The 27989-nt window shown below is 39.4% G+C and overlaps 1 protein-coding gene across 1 annotated transcript in view; it reads right to left on the reverse strand.

The window, feature by feature from the left end:
* PLCH1 (phospholipase C eta 1) overlaps window positions 1-27989 on the reverse strand; it is a 269963-nt gene that overhangs the window by 95495 nt on the left and 146479 nt on the right. Inside the window, exons 4-7 of the mRNA XM_055110608.2 lie at window positions 20956-21102; window positions 18651-18896; window positions 4725-4852; window positions 2134-2304 (exon numbers count right to left, since the gene is read on the reverse strand). Coding sequence (XP_054966583.1) covers window positions 2134-2304; window positions 4725-4852; window positions 18651-18896; window positions 20956-21102 — 692 coding nt within the window. The remainder of the gene's footprint in view (window positions 1-2133; window positions 2305-4724; window positions 4853-18650; window positions 18897-20955; window positions 21103-27989) is intronic.

Genomic DNA, 27989 nt, shown 5'->3' on the forward strand with positions numbered 1-27989 from the left:
ATGTTCACAGCAGCGTTATTCGTAATAGCCCCCAAAAAGCAAATGACCCAAATTTCCATCAACTGATGAATATATAAACAAAATGTGGTATAGTCATACAACGATATATTATTTGGCAATAAGAAGAAATGAAATACTGATAATGCTACAACACGAATGAATCTTGAAAACATTACGCCAAATGAAAGAAGCCAGTCACAAAGGTCACATATATGATTCCCTTTATATGAAATGTCCAGAACAGATAAACAGACAAATCAATAGAGACAGAAATATTAGTTGCCACAGCATGTTGGGAAGAGAGAAATGGAGAATAATTGCTAATAGGTTTGGGGTTTCTTCTTGGGGTGCCGAAAATGTTCTGAAATTAGATAGTGGTTATAGTTGCACAACTCTTTTTTCCTTTGTTTTTTGTTTTTTTTTTTTTGAGACGGAGTTTCACTTTTGTCGCACAGGCTGCAGTGCAATGACGCTATCTCGGCTCACCACAACCTCCGCCTCTTGGGTTCGTTCAAGCCATTCTCCCGTCTCAGCCTCCCGAATAGCTGGGATTATAGGCATGTGCCACCACACCTGGCTAATTTTGTATTTTCAGTAGAGACCGGGTTTCTCCATGTTGGTCAGGCTGGTCAGAACTCCCGACCACAGGTGATCTGCCCACCTCAGTCTCCCAAAGTGCTAGGATTACAGGTGTAAGCCACCGTGCCCAGCCCTTTTTTTTTTCTTTTTCTTTTCTTTTTTTTTTTTTTTTTTTTTTTTGAGATGGAGTCTCGCTCTGCCGCCCAGGCTGGAGTGCAGGGGCTCAATCTCAGCTCACTACAACCTCCATCTCCTGGGTTCAAGCAATTCTCCCTGCCTCAGACTCCCAAGTAGCTGAGATTACAGGGTTCGCCACCACAGCCAGCTAATTTTTGTATTTTTAGTAGAGACTGGGTTTCACCATGTTGGCTAGGCTTGTCTCAAACTCCTGACCTCAGGTGATCCACCCGCCTCAGCCTCCCAAAGTGCTGGGATTACAAGCATGAGACACTGTGCCTGGCCAATAGTTGCACAACTCTGTTGATACACTAAAAAACACTTAAATGTATACTTTAAAAAGGGTGAATTTTATGGCATGTGAATAATATCTCAATAAAGCTTTTATTAAAAAATTGGAAAGTGTTCAAGCACAAGCTGGCTGATTATTTGTGTGAGTACTGTAGAAAGAATTATTTCTACTGATTATTGTACTATATAGTCCAAATATTTGATGATTTTTTACAATTTCAACAGAGCTAAATGCCGCGGACTTAAAATGAACAAAGGAGTTAAGCAGCTCTTTATATTAAGACAATTGGTCCATTAAGAGAATTAAAAGTAAACCTCATCAACTGCACAAAACCAAAGCCTCCTCTCAAGAAGTCTAATACAAAAGGTTAAAAAATTTGAATAAAACATTCATTTATTCCTCTACTTTAGTGAGAAACAGACTTTGAGGAGATACTTAAAAAGCAGACTGAGAAGTTAGCTTTGCTGACCATAATTCAGCCTATATAATATTAAGATTAAAACATCTTATTTTAAACATACTTAGAGATTCTCTTTGCTAATCAGGACCTAATTTACTCAGCCTTTTCACATGATCAAATGCCAATTTACTATCAGAATTACCAATGACCTACCAGAATAGTAGTTAAGAATTGTGCCATAGTTAAATATCTAGCTATTTTATTAGTATAAATATAAATTTATATTTAAAATAAATAAATTTGACTAAATTTATACCAATATGAATTTATACTAATATATAGTATAAATTTAAACTAATATTATTAATACATCATAGTATTAGTATAAAGAAAGCATTACCATTGTATTAAAATATTAACATTCATTTCTTTGTGGGAAAATAGGCATATCTGTACTCAATACATTTAAGATTAAGAATTATATAACCCAGTGTTCAAGTTATCACTTCCTGTCTTAAAAGCTGCTAGAAACTGTTTTAAATGACTCATAGATAAGATTTTTGTGAACTAGTGATATTTACCACCTTTGAAAAATTCAAAGTATACCTATATTTAACCCCAAAAGAAAGACATATCTTTCATGAGTACTTTTAAGTAAACTTTCATTTTAACAGTCTAATGATACCTTTTGCTCCACCTTCAAAAACTGAGCCAGTTCTTCCACAGTTAGGTGATCTTTCTTGTCACTGTAGCTCAAAAGTAACAAATAAAGGTCTCGTCTCAAAGACATCATTTTGTAAAAAACACAGAACTCTTCAAATGTCAGAGTTCCCTGATTCTCATCTGTGTCGGCTTCCTGAAAAAGGCATAGAGAAAATAAAGTAATATGAAAGTTAGAAATAGGAAATTCAGTACTGGGAAATAATATTTACTATAAAAGAGCTAGTACACAAATCCCAAGAGGTGAGCACACACTCTCTTCGAGCACACATTCTCTTCAAGCACACATGGAACATTATAAAGCAACCACATATTTGGCCAGAAAGTTTCAACAAATTATAAGGAATCAACCTCACACAAACCAATTGTTCTGACCACTGTAAATTTATAAATCAACAAAGAAACCTTAAAAAAAAAAAAAACCTGTGGAAACAATACAATTCTAAATAGGAAATAAAACATATGGAAGTGAAAAATACACTACATATTAAAACTTATAAAATAACATTAGAAACTTGAAGTCTTAAATTACTAGAGAGCAAAGATTTTAAAAAGAAGTTAATAATTCAACTCAAAAGATGTGAAACAAAATTAAGCGAGGAAAATAAATTATAAACAAAAGCAAAAAGTAATAAAATAGAAAACAAACAGCTGTAACATACACATGAGAAAGAAAACCAAAGCCTGATTTCTAAAGAACCAATAAAAATGAGAAATCTTGAAAAAGACTAATCAAGAACAAAAGAAAGAAGATATATTTAACACATGAGAAAAATAACAGTCTCTCATTGGTTTCTGAACTGTAATCCAATCAAATGTAATTTTTACCTATGAGAGAATCTCTCTTAATTCTCCAAAGATAGAGTTGATGCTCTTAAAGCCATGGGCATCCTTGGTAACTCCCTGCTTTCCCTCCGTAGAAAAGTCTGAACAATCCATCTGGATTGATTTCTTGTTAAAATTGTTTCTAGTAATTATTGAGCATGAAGCTTTCATCATATGCCTTACTTACAGGTTGGCTGAATTATTCACAAAACCATAAAACTATTGGGGATAAATAATAAGCAACTGACCCACTTATGTGCTCTTCTTCATTCTAAGTGAACACAATTCTAAGTAAACAAAAACAGACAGGGAATGAATGGCATTTTGAAATGCATAGAATTTGTGAAGTACACTCAACTGTTACATGGTATTAAACAAAGCTTTGAAAGTCAAAGTGGTCATTAAAATCTTTTTAAAATTTTGCTAACCTTGGGTCAATTATGAACAAATGCTTCCAAATTTTACTTTCAATAATTACCCAAGAAATCATGATTTGTATAGGTACAGACTTTGCCCTCCCCTTTAGGATTGGCCTCTTACATTGAATCAGCAGCTACCTCTTCAATGCTGTGATCAGCTCCTGTGCAAATGAACAGACAGGAGGTGGGGCTCACAGCAGGGCAAAAGTGAGATGACACGGAATACCAGAAACATGGCAAACCTTCCCGTATGTTTAAAGATAATTCATTTGCCCTCCAAAGTCCCTCACTCCATCTCTCAGGTTCCCTATACAGCAAATCTCATTCCTTCCTCCTCTTCCCATTCTCTCATGCTGTTCTCCAGTGCAATGGGACTCAGTTTCCCACAATGCAAACCATCTCCAACCAAGAACAGGGCCACCCTTAAAGGGTCACAGAACAGAGCCAGCCTCTGTCTTCCATTTATTGTTGCAACACATACCCCATGTTGTCTCTGCTCTTACCACCTCTAAGAACAAGTACAAACATTAAACATCATATTGCCCTCCTATGCTTATTTTTACATGTACAAAGTATCACCTAGAAAATCATTGCAAAACATGGATTATGCACGCAATTATCTTCAAATAATAGCCTGTTACAAATTAATACTCTAGTAATTTCTAATAGCCTAACATTGTCTTTGCCCTGACTTAAACTTAAGAGAGCTCACTTCTGTACTCAGGTAAGGATTAAATGCAGTCTTAGCTGGATGCCACAGAATAAGTCTGGGCCCAAGAATTTTTCTCAATGACTTATCAACAGGGAAAGAGCCTTTCATCTAACCAACAAGGAGTTGAATGAAATTCTGGAGAGCTCCCTAAATGGCAGGAGTGAATTGCCCTCCTAATCCTCATGGATACTAAATCCTGAACTGCTCAGAAACAAAATACAGAGCTCTTGAGGTTTTAGACAAGTGCTATTTTTTGTCATGTTACTTAGTCTTTATTCTGATCCTCACAAGAGCCCTGCGAAGTAGGCAAATGAGGTATTACTGTCCTCTCAAAGGGACTGGAGCAAGTTTCCTCCATTATTTGTCAGGAAAACAGCAACGATAACAAAAAAGCATTTTAGGAAGTGAAATTTTGGACGAATGTTAAATTTATAAAGTCTTTTTACTTGAAACAAAATCATTTCTTCATCAAAGAAAAATAAAACAGTACAGAGCACATATATTAGCTTCCAACAAAACACAATAGCTTTTTAATATACCTAAGTATGTTAATAACCTCTGTGTATTTTATTTAAGGCCAGTGAAATTGTGAAAACTTACCTGAAACATTTGTCTGACTTTTCTTCGGGGCAGATTGACATTCAGTTTATGCATCAGCTGATGTATCTCTTCAATATTCAGCAAGCCGTCACCATTCTTATCAGCTTCCTCAAAGGTCTGCTTCACCCATGTGCAGAAAGGTCAAAGAAAACACCTGTGTTCTCATCAAAATTAAAAACTGCTCTCTCACAGAATACTCGCAAGGACATTTATCAGTAACACAGAACTTGAGAAGAAATTCTTTTGAGGAGCCCCTGCAATCCATAGGCTCTGATGAGCTACTAATAATGATGACAATAACAATGACAACAACAAACCAGGAATGGAAGGGGAACACATAAAGGCGGTAAGGGGGTTCCCGGCTGGGTGCAGTGGCTCATGCCTATAATCTCAACAGTTTGTGAGGGTGAGGCAGGTGGATCACCTGAGGTCAGGAGTTTGAGACCAGCCTGGCCAACATGCTGAAACCCTGTCTCTACTAAAAATACAAAAATTAGCTAGGCATGGTGGCAGGCGCCTGTAATCCCAGCAATTTGTGAAGCTGAGGCAGGAGAATCGCTTGAACCCGGGAGGTGGAGGTTGCAGTGAGCCAAGATTGCTCTCCAGCCTGGGTGACAAGAATGAAACTCCGTCTCAAAAGAAAAAAAGGGGCGGGGGGTGGTTCCCTCCATTGCGAAATGAGAGTTAAACCAAATTATTTTGAGCATCTTTAATTCAAACATTCTTATTCAATCTTATCCAAATTAAATATCAAATCTATTATTGCAAAACACTATATCACTATCCTAAATGGAAGGAGTGAATTACCCTCCTAATCCTCATGGATACTAAAACCTCATGGATACTAAAAGATACATTACTGGTTCTAATTTCACTCTAGCAAGAAAATGACACCTTAATTCACACCTCCAATAGCAAACTCCATAAACATAAATATTTCTATATGACTTTAAACGTTATCCCTTTTTGCTTTTCATTTTCTGACCAGTTTTTCTCAGTTATGCTGCCATGTTCATAACACAAATCTTGTGTCCCTATTAGTTCTCATTCACAAGGTTAGAGTTCTCCGTTTATGAGGCATACAGATGGCATGTAGCAGGAATGGCCCAGTATTACATCTCTCTGACACTTTCTGTTTAAGAATCTCTTTATGATGAAACCCCAAATATCATAAATATAGGGCTTATCTTCTCCTATGCCCTTTTACCTACTATCTTTTTACCTTCGCAATACCCCATGGTACACGATCTTTTCAATTCTCTTTTCTCTGTCCCACTCAGACATTTAGCAAATGAGACCATCTAATTCAATCTCATCATTGTTCAGATAAGGACATAAAATGAGAGGAGAGAGAGAAACCTGATAAAAATTAGTATGAGAACCAGGTCTCAACCCAGGTCTTTTGTACCTGATTTAGCACACTCTTCTACACATAAGGTCTGTCTCTACACCACGCTTCTCTTCCTATTACTGGCTTTGATGGTTCTCACTTAATTGGCCCAAATTTCTAAATCACGGGCAGGTAATGTGAAGTACAAACATAATGTGCTAGGAGGTGCCCTCAAAGCTCAGGTATGAGATTAAGTGACTGAGAATAAGAAGATGAGTTTAGAGGGAGGAGCCAAGATGGCCGAATAGGAACAGCTCCGGTCTACAGCTCCCAGCGTGAGCGACGCAGAAGACGGGTGATTTCTGCATTTCCATCTGAGGTACCGGGTTCATCTCACTAGGGAGTGCCAGACAGTGGGCGCAGGCCAGTGGGTGCGCGTACCATGCGCGAGCCGAAGCAGGGCGAGGCATTGCCTCACCTGGGAAGCGCAAGGGGTCAGGGAGTTCCCTTTCCGAGTCAAAGAAAGGGGTGACGGACGCACCTGGAAAACTCGGGTCACTCCCACCCGAATATTGCGTGTTTCAGACCGGCTTAAAAAACGGCGCACCACGAGACTATATCCCACACCTGGCTCGGAGGGTCCTACGCCCTCGGAATCTCGCTGATTGCTAGCACAGCAGTCTGAGATCAAACTGCAAGGCGGCAGCGAGGCTGGGGGAGGGGCGCCCGCCATTGCCCAGGCTTGCTTAGGTAAACAAAACAGCCAGGAAGCTCGAACTGGGTGGAGCCCACCACAGCTCAAGGAGGCCTGCCTGCCTCTGTAGGCTCCACCTCTGGGGGCAGGGCACAGACAAACAAAAAGACAGCAGTAACCTCTGCAGACTTAAATGTCCCTGTCTGACAGCTTTGAAGAGAGCAGTGGTTCTCCCAGCATGCAGCTGGAGATCTGAGAACGGGCAGACTGCCTCCTCAAGTGGGTCCCTAACCCCTGACCCCCGAGCAGCCTAACTGGGAGGCACCCCCCAGCAGGGGCACACTGACACCTCACACGGCAGGGTATTCCAACAGACCTGCAGCTGAGGGTCCTGTCTGTTAGAAGGAAAACTAACAAACAGAAAGGACATCCACACCGAAAACCCATCTGTACATCACCATCATGAAAGACCAAAAGTAGATAAAACCACAAAGATGGGGAGAAAACAGAACAGAAAAACAGGAAACTCTAAAATGCAGAGCGCCTCTCCTCCTCCAAAGGAACACAGTTCCTCACCAGCAACGGAGCAAAGCTGGATGGAGAATGATTTTGATGAGCTGAGAGAAGAAGGCTTCAGACGATCAAATTACTCTGAGCTACGGGAGGACATTCAAACCAAAGGCAAAGAAGTTGAAAACTTTGAAAAAAATTTAGAAGAATGTATAACTAGAATAACCAATACAGAGAAGTGCTTAAAGGAGCTGATGGAGCTGAAAACCAAGGCTCGAGAACTACGTGAAGAATGCAGAAGCCTCAGGAGCCGATGCGATCAACTGGAAGAAAGGGTATCAGCAATGGAAGATGAAATGAATGAAACGAAGCGAGAAGGGAAGTCTAGAGAAAAAAGAATAAAAAGAAATGAGCAAAGCCTCCAAGAAATATGGGACTATGTGAAAAGACCAAATCTACGTCTGATTGGTGTACCTGAAAGTGATGCGGAGAATGAAACCAACTTGGAAAACACTCTGCAGGATATTATCCAGGAGAACTTCCCCAATCTAGCAAGGCAGGCCAATGTTCAGATTCAGGAAATACAGAGAACACCACAAAGATACTCCTCGAGAAGAGCAACTCCAAGACACATAATTGTCAGATTCACCAAAGTTGAAATGAAGGAAAAAATGTTAAGGGCAGCCAGACAGAAAGGTCGGGTTACCCTCAAAGGGAAGCCCATCAGACTAACAGCGGATCTCTCGGCAGAAACCCTACAAGCCAGAAGAGAGTGGGGGCCGATATTCAACATTCTTAAAGAAAAGAATTTTCAACCCAGAATTTCATATCCAGCCAAACTAAGCTTCATAAGTGAAGGAGAAATAAAATACTTTACAGACAAGCAAATGCTGACCGATTTTGTCACCACCAGGCCTGCCCTAAAAGAGCTCCTGAAGGAAGCGCTAAATATGGAAAGGAACAACCGGTACCAGCCGCTGCAAAATCATGCCAAAATGTAAAGACCATCAAGACTAGGAAGAAACTGCATCAACTAATGAGCAAAATCACCAGCTAACATCATAATGACAGGATCAAATTCACACATAACAATATTAACTTTAAATGTAAATGGACTAAATTCTCCAATTAAAAGACACAGACTGGCAAGGTGGATAAAGAGTCAAGACCCATCAGTGTGCTGTATTCAGGAAACCCATCTCACGTGCAGAGACACACATAGGCTCAAAATAAAAGGATGGAGGAAGATCTACCAAGCAAATGGAAAACAAAAAAAGGCAGGGGTTGCAATCCTAGTCTCTGATAAAACAGACTTTAAACCAACAAAGATCAAAAGAGACAAAGAAGGCCATTACATAATGGTAAAGGGATCAATTCAACAAGAGGAGCTAACTATCCTAAATATTTATGCACCCAATACAGGAGCACCCAGATTCATAAAGCAAGTCCTGAGTGACCTACAAAGAGACTTAGACTCCCACACATTAATAATGGGAGACTTTAACACCCCACTGTCAACATTAGACAGATCAACGAGACAGAAAGTCAACAAGGATACCAGGAATTGAACTCAGCTCTGCACCAAGCGGACCTAATAGACATCTACAGAACTCTCCACCCCAAATCAACAGAATATACATTTTTTTCAGCACCACACCACACCTATTCCAAAATTGACCACATAGTTGGAAGTAAAGCTCTCCTCAGCAAATGTAAAAGAACAGAAATTATAACAAACTATCTCTCAGACCACAGTGCAATCAAACTAGAACTCAGGATTAAGAATCTCACTCAAAGCTGCTCAACTACATGGAAACTGAACAACCTGCTCCTGAATGACTGCTGGGTACATAACGAAATGAAGGCAGAAATAAAGATGTTCTTTGAAACCAACGAGAACAAAGACACAACATACCAGAATCTCTGGGACGCATTCAAAGCAGTGTGCAGAGGGAAATTTATAGCACTAAATGCCCACAAGAGAAAGCAGGAAAGATCCAAAATTGACACCCTAACATCACAATTAAAAGAACTAGAAAAGCAAGAGCAAACACATTCAAAAGCTAGCAGAAGGCAAGAAATAACTAAAATCAGAGCAGAACTGAAGGAAATAGAGACACAAAAAACCCTTCAAAAAATTAATGAATCCAGGAGCTGGTTTTTTGAAAGGATCAACAAAATTGATAGACCGCTAGCAAGACTAATAAAGAAAAAAAGAGAGAAGAATCAAATAGACACAATAAAAAATGATAAAGGGGATATCACCACCGATCCCACAGAAATACAAACTACCATCAGAGAATACTACAAACACCTCTACGCAAATAAACTAGAAAATCTAGAAGAAATGGATACATTCCTCGACACATACACTCTCCCAAGACTAAACCAGGAAGAAGTTGAATCTCTGAATAGACCAATAACAGGAGCTGAAATTGTGGCAATAATCAATAGTTTACCAACCAAAAAGAGTCCAGGACCAGATGGATTCACAGCCGAATTCTACCAGAGGTACAAGGAGGAACTGGTACCATTCCTTCTGAAACTATTCCAATCAATAGAAAAAGAGGGAATCCTCCCTAACTCATTTTATGAGGCCAGCATCATTCTGATACCAAAGCCTGGCAGAGACAAAACCAAAAAAGAGAATTTTAGACCAATATCCTTGATGAACATTGATGCAAAAATCCTCAATAAAATACTGGCAAACCGAATCCAGCAGCACATCAAAAAGCTTATCCACCATGATCAAGTGGGCTTCATCCCTGGGATGCAAGGCGGGTTCAACATACGCAAATCAATAAATGTAATCCAGCATATAAACAGAGCCAAAGACAAAAACCACATGATTATCTCAATAGATGCAGAAAAAGCCTTTGACAAAATTCAACAACCCTTCATGCTAAAAACTCTCAATAAATTAGGTATTGATGGGACATATTTCAAAATAATAAGAGCTATCTATGACAAACCCACAGCCAATATCATACTGAATGGGCAAAAACTGGAAGCATTCCCTTTGAAAACTGGCACAAGACAGGGATGCCCTCTCTCACCACTCCTATTCAACATAGTGTTGGAAGTTCTGGCCAGGGCAATCAGGCAGGAGAAGGAAATAAAGGGTATTCAATTAGGAAAAGAGGAAGTCAAATTGTCCCTGTTTGCAGACGACATGATTGTTTATCTAGAAAACCCCATCGTCTCAGCCCAAAATCTCCTTAAGCTGATAAGCAACTTCAGCAAAGTCTCAGGATACAAAATCAATGTACAAAAATCACAAGCATTCTTATACACCAACAACAGACAAACAGGGAGCCAAATCATGAGTGAACTCCCATTCACAATTGCTTCAAAGAGAATAAAATACCTAGGAATCCAACTTACAAGGGATGTGAAGCACCTCTTCAAGGAGAACTACAAACCACTGCTCAAGGAAATAAAAGAGGATACAAACAAATGGAAGAACATTCCTTGCTCATGGGTAGGAAGAATCAATATCGTGAAAATGGCCATACTGCCCAAGGTAATTTACAGATTCAATGCCATCCCCATCAAGCTACCAATGACTTTCTTCACAGAATTGGAAAAAACTACTTCAAAGTTCATATGGAACCAAAAGAGAGCCCGCATCACCAAGTCAATCCTAAGCCAAAAGAACAAAGCTGGAGGCATCACACTACCTGACTTCAAACTATACTACAAGGCTACAGTAACCAAAACAGCATGGTACTGGTACCAAAACAGAAATATAGATCAATGGAACAGAACAGAGCCCTCAGAAATAACGCCACTTACCTACAACTATCTGATCTTTGACAAACCTGAGAAAAACAAGCAATGGGGAAAGGATTCCCTATTTAATAAATGGTGCTGGGAAAACTGGCTAGCCATATGTAGAAAGCTGAAACTGGATCCCTTCCTTACACCTTATACAAAAATCAATTCAAGATGGATTAAAGATTTAAACGTTAGACCTAAAACCATAAAAACCCTAGAAGAAAACCTAGGCATTACCATTCAGGACATAGGCGTGGGCAAGGACTTCATGTCCAAAACACCAAAAGCAATGGCAACAAAAGCCAAAATTGACAAATGGGATCTAATTAAACTAAAGAGCTTCTGCACAGCAAAAGAAACTACCATCAGAGTGAATAGGCAACCTACAACATGGGAGAAAATTTTTGCAACCTACTCATCTGACAAAGGGCTAATATCCAGAATCTACAGTGAACTCAAACAAATTTACAAGAAAAAAACAAACGACCCCATCAAAAAGTGGGCGAAGGACATGAACAGGCACTTCTCAAAAGAAGACATTTATGCAGCCAAAAAACACATGAAAAAATGCTCATCATCACTGGCCATCAGAGAAATGCAAATCAAAACCACTATGAGATATCATCTCACACCAGTTAGAATGGCAATCATTAAAAAGTCAGGAAACAACAGGTGCTGGAGAAGATGTGGAGAAATAGGAACACTTTTACACTGTTGGTGGGACTGTAAACTAGTTCAACCATTGTGGAAGTCAGTGTGGCGATTCCTCAGGGATCTAGAACTAGAAATACCATTTGACCCAGCCATCCCATTACTGGGTATATACCCAAATGACTATAAATCATGCTGCTATAAAGACACATGCACACGTATGTTTATTGCGGCATTATTCACAATAGCAAAGACTTGGAACCAACCCAAATGTCCAACAATGATAGACTGGATTAAGAAAATGTGGCACATATATACCATGGAATACTATGCAGCCATAAAAAATGATGAGTTCATATCCTTTGTAGGGACATGGATGAAATTGGAAACCATCATTCTCAGTAAACTATCGCAAGAACAAAAAACCAAACACCACATATTCTCACTCATAGGTGGGAATTGAACAATGAGATCACATGGACACAGGAAGGAGAATATCATACTCTGGGGACTGTGGTGGGGAGGGGGGAGGGGGGAGGGATAGCATTGGGAGATATACCTAATGCTAGATGACGAGTTAGTGGGTGCAGCGCACCAGCATGGCACATGTATACATATGTAACTAACCTGCACAATGTGCACATGTACCCTAAAACTTAAAGTATAATAAAAAAAAAAAAAAAAAAGAAGATGAGTTTAGATACAAAAGGTTTACATCATGTGAACTGAAATTTTAAAAGATCCTCAGTGGGAGGAGCCTTGGGTTGCTTTACATAGTGAGAATGCAGATGAAATGGTAACACAGGAATTGAAAATTCCCAGTTAACTTTTAGCAAAGGATTTTTTCAAATGGATGATTCATAGTTGTTGAGGGATAGGTTACAAAAGGCAAGTACTGCGTGCATATTTAGAAAACCAATTAAACTTCAATATTGAAGGGTAATGGAGAGGAAAAGAATAAGGTGATAGATAGAAAGAAACCAGAGAATCAAAGTAAGCTAAAGGTATAGTTTTAAAAACCAAGAAATGGGAGAATGAATGTATTTCAGAGGAGAGGGTACAGCATATTTCCATTTCTATGTGATTCAAATTATGACTGTAGAAGATTATACCTCAGAAAGTAAAAACAACTAGAAAGGTAAGGTATTATGTCTTCTAAAATTAAGTAGAGGATATTTTCAGATCGCCTTACTTCATATTTTGTAAATACCTTATTTCATATTTTTTCCCTTTAAAACTTTTAAAATAACTAGCCCAGCTCTTTCTAGTTCAATTTTTCCTTACAGACTTGTCAGGACCTCATTTTATATGACCCCTGGAAGTTAAGGGAGGTCCAGATCTGGGGGGAAAATAACCGAAGAACCAAAAGGGTGAAACATTTGGCCCAATCACTAATAAGTGCCTGAGTCTCATTTTCTTCTGTTTTCAAGGCACGCAGCACCCACTTCGGGCTTTCAACTATGGACACTACTCTATGCCCCACAAAGTACATGGCTGGAGTTCAAAGAAGTGACAAAAGGAGTCTGACAGCAGTAATATTTTTATCCTTTTACTCTATAATTCTTTATCAAATATAATTCTTTATCGAAGCCTCTCAAAGTCTTCTCCAGAGAAGAGGCAGGGACAGCCAAACCCTAAGCATGTGTGTATTCCACAGATACAAACATTTAGGATAAGCCTGTGTCTGTCTGCAAAGCCTTTAGCACCAACACGGAAATCGGCCTTGATTATTGGTTTAGGGAACTGGTAAAGTAAAAACAGAGGCAGAATCAAACCAAGAAATGTACAGTAGTCCTAATTCTACTGCTTACTTGGCCTTGTGACAGTGGGTTACTCATATCACCTCCTGGAGCCTCCATTTCTTCACCTACAATATCAAGGAGCACAACTTTTAACCTTGAAATCCCTTCCAACTCTAAGATTCCATAAATGAAAAAACCATTCTTTCCAGTAACGGTCCACATAGTATACAACTCCAGGTAAAAATGTCCTGATATCTTAAAGATGTTCTTCATAATTAAGATATGAGTGTCCAATAAAGCCCTGAATTAATAATTTATAGCCACACTATAATAATTTTAAAAAGAGAAACAGTCATTCCTCAGAGAAAATCTGGGTGAGACTGAATGCGAAGTAATGATCTAGGATTTTCTATCAAGAGACTGTAGGAGCATGCAAAGCATTGAATGATCCTATCTAGTACAGGGGAGGGCAAACTTTTCTGTAAAGGGCCTGATAGTGAATATTTTAAGTTTTGCAGGACATTTGCTCTCAGCTGCAACTATTCCACTCTGTCACTGTTATGAGAAAGCAGCCATACAGATATAAATGAATGAACATGGTTGTGTTCCAATAAACCTTTATTGGAATTTCAGAAATTCCAATAAAACCTTTATTAAAATTTCAGAACCCTGAAATTCTAATTTCAAGTAATTTTCACAGGTCACAAAATGTTTTTCTTTTGATTTTTTTTAACCATTTAAAACCCATTCTTAGCTCAGGAGTCCACGCAAAAATCCTCCTGGATTGGGAGTGGGCCATATTTGCCCAGTAGTTTGAGGGGGGAAGAATAAGGTCTGGATTTATAACATACATAACAGGTGGCCTAAAGCCTTCTGGAAGTAATAATTTCCCTCATGGGGTCAAGAGATAAGGTGGGGAAAACATGAAGGAGAATGGTCTGATAGAGAAAAATGCTGAGCCTAAGTGCCAGAACCATCATCTTTGCATACAGATCTGCTGAGTATTCAGACTTTCATTTATCTGAATAGGAAAGCTAAAGATTTGCCACTCTTTACCTCTTTTTAGCAATGACAGCAGTACCTATTACTTGTAAAGTGCTTATTAAGTGCTAGGCAGTGTTCTAAGGACTATATATAATCAATTGATCTTAACACACCTCTATATGGCAGACACTATCATTATCATCATCACCATGTTGCAGATAAAAGACTTGAAGGCAAAAGAACATAAGTAATTCATCCAAATTTGCATAGCACAGGCAGAGTGGGGGCTGGACCGCAGGCAGTGCAGCACCAGGGTCTGATCCCTAATGACACTGGATTTCTTCTAGTAAGTATGAGTACTGCATCATGGCCATCACTCAGCATGGCCATACTGCAGAAATAAGTTACGCTCTAGACTGGATGGATTTTCTCATGCAGCCATTTAATTTCATTATTCTCATTTTTCATTCACAGTTGAAATTTTCAGTCCTAAGTGAAAACTAATAATGAACATCCCAAATCTGTTCTCTTCATTAATGTAGTTAAATGTTTATCAAATTAAGGATGTAATCCCATTATTAAGATACTATCTAGGCCAGGCGCGGTGGCTCACGCCTGTAATCCCAACACTTTGGGAGGCCGAGGCGGGAGGATCACGAGGTCAGGAGATGGAGACCATCCTGGCTAACACGGTGAAACCCCGTCCCTACTAAAAATACAAAAAATTAGCCGGGCGTGGTGGCGGGCGCCTGTAGTCCCAGCTACTCGGGAGCCAGAGGCAGGAGAATGGCGTGAACAGATGAGGGGGAGCTTGCAGTGAGCCGAGATCCTGCCACTGCACTCCAGCCTGGACGACAGAGCCAGACTCCATCTCAAAAAAAAAAAAAAATACAAAAAATACAAAAAATTAGCCGGGCGTGGTGGCGGGCACCTGTAGTCCCAGCTACTCAGGAGCCTGAGGCAGGAGAATGGCGTGAACCCAGGAGGCGGAGCTTGCAGTGAGCCAAGATCACACCACTGCACTCCAGCCTGGGTGACAGAGCGAGACTCCGCCTCAAACAAACAAACAAACAAAAAAATACTATCTAAAACCCTATTAAATTCTGACAAATATGTATGAAAATGATTCCCTGACTCAAAATAACCTTTCTCATTTTTCACTTCAGCTTTCTCTTTACTATTCATCAATTTATTTCCCTTTTATTCCGTCACTGACACAAAAATCAACTGCTTCTATATTTCTTATAAAATTGTTTCTCTGTGTAGTGCCACAGTACACCTGCTTTCCGGACAGTATATTTTCAGAATACGGATCCCATAGACTATGAAAACTTTCAAGTGCCAGTAAACGTGGACAATCAGTTTCAAAAAACTTTTAACCAACAAAGCAAAAAGATGATTTATGCCCATCTCTAACTCATCTCTTTCAAGGATTATGAGAGAGACTTCTATAAGTGACTTGCAGCTATGGAATGCTGTGAACTTGTCCTAGTTAACTGGATGAGGCTAGAAGCTTCTGGATTTGGTTGCTTCCCCATGGCCACTGCTCTTCCTTCTTCTTGCTACACAACCTTGATTTTGTTCAGGTACCCAAAAGCCATGTACTTTAATGATGAGTGGGAACTGGATGGGGGCGGGGGTGTAAATCTTGGTTTGATACAACTGTCCTCAAAGTATAGTCCTGGAGGTCCCCATAAACATGAGGTTCCCCCCTTTTCCAACTACATGTCTGTGTGAGGCCAGATTTTCTTCGTGTACTTCAATCAAAACAACGTATCGCAACAGACTGAATGCAGAAGCAGATAAGAGAACCCATGTGTTCTATTGCCAGACATTAAAGAGATTTGTAAAACGGTGAAGCAATACTGTTTTTCTAACATGTTTTGCTTTGAAAAAATACTTGTTATAAAAATATTAACATGCAACAGAGTTTATTATTATTATAAATAAACACATTTTTATGTCTCACATTTAATCTCTAATATGACAAGTATCAATAAATAGGTCCCACATAAACAAAAGCTCTTTAGAATCTTCAGGGTTTTTTTGTTAGTTTTTTGTTTTTGAGACAGGGTCTTGGTAGCTCACCGCTGCCTCCAACTCCTGGGCTTAGGCAATCTTCCCACCTCAGCCTCCTGAGTAGCCGGCACTACAGGCATGTCTCACCACACCTGGCTAATCTTTTTAGTTGTTTGTAAAGATGGGGTCTCACTATTTTGCCTAGACTGGTCTCAAACTCCTGGCCTCAAGTGATCCTTCCCCCTCAGCCTCCTAAAGTGCTGTGATTCCAGCCAGGAGCCATGCACCCAGCCTAAGTCTTCAGTTTTTAAGAGTGAAAAAAAGACAGAGATCAAAGTTTAATTATGTCAGTTAATTTCTCCTGCAAGAGATTGGTTTAGGAATGAGGCAGCAATAGTAATTTTGGGAAATGATGAGAAGTTGTCTTTTGGGGGATTTCTGGGAAGTTTTTCTTTTCTCTTTTAAAAAAAAAAAAAAGATTCGTGGCCAAGCCTGGTGGCTTAAGCCTGAAATCCCAGCACTTTGGGAGGCCGAGGTGAGCAGATCACGAGGTCAGGAGATCAAGACCATCCTGGCTAACAGGGTGAAATGCTGCTCTACTAAAAATACAAAAAAAAAAAAAAAATTAGCGGGGCATGGTGGCAGGCACCTGTAATCCCAGCTACTCAGGAGGCTGAGGCAGGAGAATTGCTTGAACCCAGGAGGCAGAGGTTGCAGTGAGCCGAGATTGTGCCACTGCACTCCAGCCTGGACGACAGAGCAAGACTCCATCTCCAAAAAAAAAAAAAAAAAATTGTGAGAAGAAACTCTACTACCTCTATTTAGGGCTGTGTTTAGAGATACTGCCTAAAGCTGCAGCAGTTCTCTCTGACCAAAGGGCAGTCGGCTGCAAGACGAAGCCAACACGGTGAGAATGGCAGGACCTGGGTCTCTGATGACTTCACTGAACCAGTGAATAGCTGACCCTGGAACTGCCCCATCTCAGGTCTCTTGTTTATGAGAAAATGAATATTCTTTATTGTTTAAGGCACTGTTAGTACGGTTTCTGATACTTGTACCAGAAAACATTCAGTATTTTTGGTTGGTTGTTTTTTACCAAATGTTAAAGAGTTAGAAATCAAACCAACAGATTTAAGCACAGAAAGTTAAATCCTGTTTGTGTTTTGTTCATTTCTAAATCCCAGTTGCCTTTATCTGCATGCTGTGAATATTGATGAAAACATCATGGCTCACCAACTCAGACTTTTCACACTGTCAAGATCCTTTCATAAGCTGAATTATTTCCATTCTTTTCCAGCAATACTCTGGGTGAAGGATTATAGCTAGAGCATCACAAATATATCACCAGCCCCTGGGAAAAAAATTAGGGCACACATTCTAATGATGGCAAGGGAGTAGCACTACTCCCTACCAGGACAGAGACACCTGTATTTTAAGGCCATTCAAAAGTTGAAGAAGGGAATCAAAGGAGTCAACTAGCCTTATACCCTCACTTTACAGATAAGGAAACTGAGGCCAGAAAGGCCTTGCTATATGCCCAGTCAATCCCAGCAAGAAGGATGCCTGCAGACCAACTCCATTAATCATTTATCTTGTCAGCACTGCAGGACCACAAGCATGGGTTTAATCAAGAATGAGACTTAGATTCCAGTTTCTCAAGCAATTAAGAGAGGGTAAATATTAGTAAGTAAAAAATAACTTCCCCTTTGGTATCAATCAGTTCAATTTCCAAACTGTAAGTTAGAAAGAGAAAAAGCAGGAAGGAGCTCAGTGCCCAGTATCTAATCGCAACTCACAAAGTATTTGTTAAACTAAACTGACTTTATAACAAAGTAGGATTTTCTCTAATCCAAATCAGTGTTTTCCCAGTTACAGTTAATGAATACGCCTATGATTTAAAAGAGGCAATGATACTTAATGGGCACTTTCCCTCTCTTAGGAAACTTGAGGCTGTATTTGGAGACCTCTGATTGTGGAGCTAGATTCGGTCTCTTCAAAGAATTTTGCTCCTGAGTTCATACAAGCTTAAGTGTCCATACATTTCATGCATTCATTTATTTGGAGTGAGAGTCAGGAGGGGAGAAGATGGTGTGAGGGGTAAAGAAAGAGAAAGGAAAATTATGGGAAAAATTAAAACATAGTCTAATCCTTACTTCACAAATGCACACACGCATACACAGAGAGCAAGAGAGAGCTGAAAATAAAGTTCTAGAAAGGATATTGGTCATGGGTCCTCTGCCTTTTGGCAAGGGAGTCTTCATCACTGATGCCAGCCATCAGGTACTTGAGGCCTGTGATCCAGGTGCGGGCCTCCTCGGGGTTGGAGGTGATGAGGTCCAGGGACTCCATGTGGTTGCCATGGTAGATGGTGAAGCAGCAGCTGGGGTCGAAGTTCCCCTCAGCTTGTCTGTGGAATATTTCAGACTGCCGGCCCTCAGTCACTTTGTAAATGGAATCAATAAGTACTGTGAGGAAAATGAGATACACACAGTTATACAGCAGGCAAAGATACTTCTTTACATGCACTAAGAAACAAGAAAAGCAAAATCATTTTAAATATAAAAAATAAGTATGAGGCTGGGTGCTCACACTTGTAATCCTAGCAGTTTGGGAGATCAAGGTGGACAGATTGCCTGAGCTCAGGAGTTCGAGACCAGCCTGGGCAACATGGTGAAACCCCGTCTCTGCTAAAATACAAAAAAAATTGGCCGGGCACGGTGGCGGGTGCCTGTAGTCCTAGCTACTCAGGAGGCTGAGGCAGGAGAATTGCTCGAACCTGGGAGGCGGAGGTTGCAGTGAGCCAAGATCGTGCCACTGCACTACAGCCTGGGTGACAGAGCAAGATTCCATCTCCAAAAAAAAATAAATAAGTAAGTATGAAAAAATTCATTGCCTGCAAGTTGTGGTTTCAGGTTAAATGTGAAACCCAGGCCCTGTTTTTTCCCACTAGAAACCTTCTCTACATAACACTTGTGCTGCCTGAGCTGTCTTGACAACATTCTCCTAAGGCAATAATTCAGGACGTGTTGAAATTTGTAGTAAAAAAAAAAATAGATATGTCAATTGAAGCAAAAAGACTGGTAGAAAAGGTGGCAATGACTATGTCAAATTTGTAGTTTACATATTTGTAGAAAATATGCAAAGACCTAGAGTGTACTTTGGTGTTTTGCAACATGCATAAGAAGATAGTTAGAAAACTGAAAGGAAAAAGAATTTCTGACAATCAAATAGCTGAGCTACATGGAACTGGCATTCCTAGAGAAAATGCCATAGGGCTAAGATGGTGAAGGCAGAGCAGAGCTTGGAGAAGTGGAGAGGAACAAGATGACACCTGAGGAGAGGCAGAAACAGATATAGAAAGATAAGGCCCATTCCAGGGATGCTGAGCAGGCCGCTTATGTGGACTGGAAAGCTCAACAGGGAGAATAATGGGAGATAAAACTGGAAAGGTAGACAATGGCTAGATTGTGGAGTGGCTGGAATCACAGAGATCAGCATTATTTAGTTAGCAGAGCAAATATGAAGGTTTGGATCACTGAAGCACAGGGCAAGAAGGATAATTTCAGACTAATAAATTGTTTTTGGTCTGTGTGCTTGTTTATTTTTCAGTAGGAATCAGAAGTTTGTATAACCTATTGATTATTTATATACACCATCTACCCCTCACTTCTGCCTTAATGGCAGGGTCCCAATTTTCTTCTGGTATCAACTCATTTCCCACATGACTCACAGGGAAATGAGCCTATGCTCAGCCCAAGGTTCTGCCACCTTTGTACTCTGGGACTTGCATCAGTGGCCCCAGGTTCTCAGGCCTTCAACCTTGGACTTGGAATTATACCATCATCTCCCCTGCTTCTCAGGCCTTTGGACTCAAACTGAGCTACACCACCAGCTTCCCTGGTTCTCCAGCTTGCAGATGGCCTATCATGTGACTTCTTGGCCTTCATAACCACATGAGCCAATTCTACTAAGTCCTCCCTCATACATCTATGTATCTATCTATCTATCTATCTATCCTATTGATTGTGTTTCTCTAGGGAAAGCTGACTAACATAGTGTGGGGGAAAGAAGGTCTAAGTAGGAGTCACATCAAAACGACTTTACTTGATAAATTTAAATGGTGTTGTTAATTCATTAATCACTTAATAGTGTTCAGAATATGACAATACATTTTAAAGCCCATTAGCTTTATAATGTCCCTCACCTTTTATAGGAATGTAAAACATCTCAGGCTGTAAAACCATATATTCCAACTAAATATATATATATATATTATATATATATATATCATGTCTCCAACACAGGGGAAGTATTAGCATTTACAGCATTCATGGACAAGAAAACTTTTATGGATTTAAATTCCCCAAAGATGGTCATTATTCTGCCTCTCAATATCCAAAATCAACTATCTCCAAACTTACAAAAGTATAAAACTTCCACAGATCTGAAGCTTCAAGAGCCCACTCAGTATAACCCGTGTGTTACTATGTCCAGCCAAGCAAATAATTCAAAGATTTGTTTTACTTTTCGCCTTCTCGCTCTTCCTAGAGGGTCGCCATCGGAGGCGTGTCCGGTGCTCATCCAGGTAAAAGAGGCGGACAAGCCCTTTGGTTCCACGTTTCAGCTTGATCATCTGTGTCCCGGACTGCATCACACTCATGCATCTTTCAACTGCAAAAGAAATTAGAGTGTATCCAGCTATCACACAATGCACAGGCATACTGGTGTCCAGGTTTTAGAGTCAAATAAAACCTCTGATTCACCTGCAAAGACTCCAAGGACCAGAACAAATTTGGTAGAGGTAATCTGAAAAGTGAGTTGTTAAGGAATTGATTCAACAGGCTTAAGTCAGTAAAAAGCCTTACTAACAGAAAAAAAAAAAAAAATCTACTTCCAGGTAAATAACGCAATACTTCATAGGGCTATCTTCTGTTCTGTTTTTTGGTATGAGACTTAAGACCATTTGATACTTGGATTTATGTTCTTAAAGTAAGTTCTCAGACATGATAAGTCTTGTGAGTTTTTATAGAACCAATTATAAAAGTATCTTATAATAATTCTTTAAATGCAATAAACAGAAACAAGATTGGCAAAATGCTGACGGTTGTTGAAATGGGATAATGATTACATACGAATTCATGTTACATATTTGTGATGTTTGAAAATAGCTAAATAAATTTTTGTAAATGTAATCAGAAAAAAATCAAGTTTTCACAGTTGAACATAAAACACTTGCTGATGCATTAAACTGCAAAGATAACCCTTCTAGAAGAATAACTTGTTGAATGAATCCAGGTAATATCCAAATCACTTATAGTCCAAGTTAAAGCTATCATTTAAATCCACTCTGCTTTGAGACAAATCTTGCTGGATATAGGAATCTGTTATTTTTGCCTGTTTCCCCTTGTTTGGTAATGGTGCCCCAACTTTTCCTTTAGAAACATTCCTCTACCATTTTGTGTGCCTTTGATGGCCTGCCAATCACCCCAGTGAAAGAGTAGACACACCTGACTTAAGCTTGGAGCAAATCTGACTCCCTCCCAAGAACATAAATCCTGAGCAGATCATTGCTTGAAAACAGAACTGAACCATTCAACAACTGAGATACTCCTAGTTGGCTACTCTAAGATGTGACAGTTGTCACAATTCTTATTCTTCCTAAGACTGACAAATGATCCCATTTTCCCCTTGATTCTGCAAGTTATCCAGTACCCTTCCAAATATTTTTTTATTATATCAACAAGAAATAGCTTTTATTTCACAGATTACCAACTAATATACAGACTTATGTATAAACCATTAGAGCACTCAAAATACCTAGTTCTGAGTACCTACCTTATCAAGCAGTATGCTGTTAGAAACAACAGATAAAAGAAACACAATAAACAAACCTCAGCAACATTAGACTTCTGCTTTTTTGGCTAAATATTTTATCTTTACTAGGAAAGATAATCTCATCCAACACCTTAACATTGTATGCATAGGGTGCCTATTAAAGGTCACTTCAACATAACAAATCTTCACAATTTACTCCATGAAGTCTTTCCTTCCCTCAAAGAAATCAAGGAGGAACTGCAAAAAAATAAGTATAGTTTCAGGATTCAATACTACAAAGAAGATGAAGTATAGGTTGCGTTTACTCATTTTATCTGACATATCAAATTCCCAAATAATAAAATGTTACTTAAGAAGGCCGGGCGCGGTGGCTTAGCCGGGCGCGGTGGCTCACGCCTGTAATCCCAGCACTTTGGGAGGCCGAGGCGGGCGGATCACGAGGTCAGGAGATCGAGACCATCCTAGCTAACACGGTGAAACCCCGTCTCTACTAAAAATAGAAAAAATTAGCCGGGCTTGGTGGTGGGCGCCTGTAGTCCCAGCTACTCGGGAGGCTGAGGCAGGAGAATGGCATGATCCTGGGAGGCGGAGCTTGCAGTGAGCCGAGATCGCGCCACTGCACTCCAGCCTCGGCGACAGAGCAAGACTCCGTCTCAAAAAAAAAAAAAAAAAAAGAAGGCCGGGCGCGGTGGCTCATGACTGTAATCCCAGCACTTTGGGAGGCCGAGGCGGGTGGATCACCTGAGGTCAGGAGCTCGAGACCAGCCTGGCCAACATGGTGAAACCCCATCTCTACTAAAAATACAAAAATTAGCCAGGCGTGGTGGCAGGCACCTGTAATCTCAGGTATTTGGGAGGTTAAGGCAGGAGAATTGCTTGAACCCGGGAGAAGGAGGTCGCAGTGAGGTGAGATCATGCCACTGCACTCCAGCCTGGGTGACAGGAGCAAAACTTTGCCTCAAAAAAACAAAAATTACTTAAAATAAACACACAAACTTGAAATGCTCACTTTAAAGCACAGAACAAAAGTTGAGATTGAGTTTGACATAAGTTAATATATTCGGCCACCACTGAGTATCACTCTTTTAGGCAATGAAAGCTACATAGTTGAATTCTTGACAGCCACCTTAACCATCTCACACGAGGAAATAAAGGTTCAAGACAAAACCACCAAATCAAACCAACCAAGCCAAAATTCCCAGAAAAGCCTATTAGAACTTCACTGACCACTGACAATAGATCACATCAATAAACAGATGTTTATAGACAAACTCCCTGTTCCAGGCACAAGACTATTTCATAAGGTGAAGCAAATAACAAGGAGACTTTGTCTTTGACCTTAAAGAGTGTAAATTTTAAGAGAACAAAACATCTATGCAGGATACTTATTAATGGCAATTCAGAGCTGTGGTGAAGAATACAGTCTGTTTCCAGCTTGGGGTAGAATTCCAGATCTGCCACTTACTAACTGTATGACTACATACAGCTAGTAACTCATTACCTTATCTATAAAATGGGAATAATTATCTACTTCCTGAATTGAAGTAAGGATTGAATGAGTTAATTCATGTAAAGTACTGAAAACAGTAGCTGGCACATCCTAAACACCAAAAATGGTAGCTATTTGTAACAGACTGAATGTGTATTGTCCCCAAAGCCCTAACCCTCAGTGTGATAGTATTTGGAGATGGGTCTTTTGAGTGGTAATTAGAAACAGATGAGGTCATGCAAGTGGGGACCCATGATCTCTCTCTCTCTCTCTCTCTTTCCTTCTCTTTCTCTCTCCAACCTCCCCCCTCCCCATATGAAGATACAGCAAGAAGGTAGCCATCTACCTTTCTCAAGCCAGGAAAAGAGTCCTCACCAGGAAGTGAATCTGTTGGGACTCTGATCTTAGACTTTTCAGCATCCAGCATTGTGAGTAATAAATGTCTGTTGTTTAAGCTACCCAGTCTATAGTATTTTGTTACAGTAATTCAAGCTAAGACACTGCTATAGTTTTATTGTTATTGAAATAGTTAAAAATAAATGCCCAGTCAGAAGTAAATACAGAAATACTATGGGAGGCCAAAGACAAAGAGAATAGAGTAGGCTGGAATGGGGAGAAATGTAGTAATAAGACACCATCAATGAAGACTTGGGTATAGGAAAGGGTATGAGTTAAGAATGATCAGAAGAAAAGAGAAAAGATGAGCCTCTATCTTTGGAAGAGTGACTCAAAAGGGAATTGACAGAATGTATGATTCCATGAGCTAGATAAAACTAGGTTGTGGGGGGACTGGGGATGCTGGTTAAGACTTTGATCCACCAGCAATGAAAGGCTCACTAGATATATCTGTTCAAAGGATTGGCTGGCTAAAAAATATAATTTAGGAAGATGTTTCCTTGGGAAGAGAGAATAAAACAAATTGTTTAAGCCAGAGTGGAAAACTGAGTTAACTATATTATCAGAGATCTAACAGCAAGGACTGCCTATGTATCTGACACAGGAAAACAAATTGTTTAAGCCAGAGTGGAAAACTGAGTTAACTATATTATCAGAGATCTAACAGCAAGGACTGCCTATGTATCTGACACAGGGTCCTCTGTTTTGTTCACAATCCCTTGCTTTCCTTTCTCAGCTCCTTTTCCTTTCCCTGAAATGGAACTGCCATGGCTATAACAGCTCAACATTTTAACAGGAACGGTATATCTGCACATTGTTTTAGCATAAAATCATATAAATCATATAATATGATTTCTATGAGACCCTGAGTCTGAAACAATAGGCTTCTTAAATTGTTTATGTAGCTGCTTTATGCTTTCTACCTGATTGCTCCCTATCACACAGAAAAGCCATTTGGATAGAGGTAAATTGAAAAATCAAGTCCACTGAAATCTTGAGAGTCATCTAACTTACTTTTCCCTTTCCCAAACAAGATAGTTGACAATGCCTTGTAATTACAAAGCTAACCAGAGATAACTGGTTAGCACCCTCAATAACTCTTTGCAACTCATTCCAGTGGGCAAAAGTCACCAACAATACATACAAAATATTCTTCCAGTCTCATCTAGATCATTTACGTGTCAGCACAAGCCACTTTCTTCCTATTCTGCCTCCAACAGAAATGATTAACAGCAGTTACCACCCCTAAAAATCATTGTCCACCCATGCTCTATTGGTAGATTCCATAAAAGAGAATAAGAATGGCTTTGCCACAGGTAAACAAGGGAAGAGTTCTAGTGGCTTAGAATGATTTAACTTCATCACACACATTTCCAGTATTGAAGGTTCTCTGAGAAAAGTCTGCAAATGCAGGTTACAAATTCTGGCAGCTGCCAATATGTTCACCATCCCTTTAATTCTACATTCTCCTTTATGGTACGCTTAAGATAGCTAAAAAAAAAAAAAAAAAAAAACAAGTTTATTTGGATACAATGCAGCAACATCTACCAGCCCATCACATAGCACAAATATTGTTTGTATCTGTTATGCTCTAGACCTTCACACTTGTATAAAAATGTGTTGCACTGGTTGAAATTGTGATATTTAAGCCATTTGGCACTCTGCTTTTTTCATTTGTATTATAACAGCTTTCCATGTTTCTACAGTCTTAATAATTATCATTTTAATGGCTGCCTGACAGAGTAGCATAAATATTTAAAGAGCAGAACAGATGAGTCGAAGACTATATTCCTAACTTTATTACATAGCTAGAGTTTTAAAACTCTTAATAGAGTCCCATCGATAAAAGAAAAGGCATAATAATGTGGTCTACAAGGTCTTTTTTTTTAGACGGAGTCTCGCTCTGTAGCCCAGGCTGGAGTGCAGTGGCGTGATCTCGGCTCACTGCAAGCTCCGCCTCCCGGGTTCACGCCAATCTCCTGCCTCAGCCTCCCGAGTAGCTGGGACTACAGGCACACGCCACCACGCCCGGCCAATTTTTTTTGTATTTTTTAGTAGAGACAGGGTTTCACCGTGTTAGCCAGTATGGTCTCGATCTCCTGACCTCGTGATCCACCCGCCTTGGCCTCCCAAAGTGCTGGGATTACAGGCGTGAGCCACCGCACCCGGCCTACAGGGTATTAAAGAATTCAATTTTTTAAAATAATTAAAATCAATCCTTTCTGCCACAAGCAGTTTAATATAAGTAAATTTCCTTAGGGGCTATAAGGTCACTAAATCCCTCAAGCAGAAAATGCTGTAAAAAATACATACTTTGGATTTGAAGTAACATATTAATATCATTTATGTTATATATGTGTATATCGCTTGGCAATATACATATATAATACATATATACATATATATGATTAGTATATGTCATTTGGATATATATACACATATATGATAACTATATATCATTTGGAGGAAGGTTCCCAAGATTTCAACCAAGTATGTATGACATCTAAGAAGGTTTAATTCTTCCAATTATGTTTGAATCAGAAATAATCACATTCTGTTAGGAATGTCATACATGCCACCTGATGCTGATTTTTTTTTACAGTTTTACTGAGGTGTCATTGATATGCAATAAAATTCAACTGTTTTAAATGTACAGTTCACTGACTTCAGTTTATTTACAGAGTTGTGTGACAGTCTAATCATACAACATTTCCATTATCCCTCATGCCCATTTGCAGTCACTCCCCATTTTTACCACAGTCCTGGACAACCACTGACCTACTTTCTATCTCAATAAATGGGCCCTTCCTGGATAGTTCATGTAAATAAAATCATATAATATGCAGTCTTTTGTGCTTGGCCTTTCACTAAGCATAATGTTTTTGAGTTTTCTATGATGACTATGTTGTTTCTTATCTTTTCCTTCCTCCAGCCCCGCCACATCATGCTAAACTCTTCCACTGGCACTTCGGGTAAAAATTACCCTGAATAGGAGACAGGTTGAGTAAAATAAACAATGGAGTACTATGTAAGTGTAAAAGATAATGAGGAAGATCTCTATGAACTGATATGGAGTAACTTCCAGGAGGTTTCAATAAGACAAAGTATGAATAGGTAAAGATAGTATGATATCTTTTGTGTAAGAAAAGAATGGGAAATGTTTTAAATATACAAATACCTGCTTATCATTACAAAAACGAACCCAAGAAGGATAAATCAGATAACAATGGCCCCGTTACCTATAAGAATGACAGAAAATCGAGTAGAAAGGATAAGAAAGGGAATGACACCACTCTTAGTATCCCACATACTTAAATCAGTAAGAGTAGGAAGGGGAACAAAACAGAAAGTAACATAGTCCTGCACCTCTTAAGGGTGAGGATACATTCTGAGAAATGTGTCATTAGGGGAGTTTGTCATTGTGTGAACATCATAGAGTGTATTTACACAGACCTAGATTGCATAGCCTATTGCACATCTAGGCTGTATGGTATAACCTACTGCTCCTAGGCTACAAACCTGTACAACATGCTACTGTACTGAATACTATAGGCAATTGTAACATAATGGTAAATATTTGTGTATCTAAACACAGAAAAGGTACAATAAAAATATGGTATTATAATCTCACAGGAACCACTGTCATATATGTGGTCCATTATTTACTGAAATGTCAGTATGTGGCACATGACTATAAATATATAAACAGAAAGTAATCTACACACACACACATATATACATATTTGTGCATGTATATTTGCATGTTTGTGTATATGTGTATCTTTTTATATACCTGCATATATTTCCTTGTTCTAGCCTTTGAAAGGACCAACAGGCA

Source organism: Pan paniscus, chromosome 2, assembly GCF_029289425.2.
Source record: "Pan paniscus chromosome 2, NHGRI_mPanPan1-v2.0_pri, whole genome shotgun sequence".
NCBI classification, from domain to species: Eukaryota; Metazoa; Chordata; class Mammalia; order Primates; family Hominidae; genus Pan; species Pan paniscus.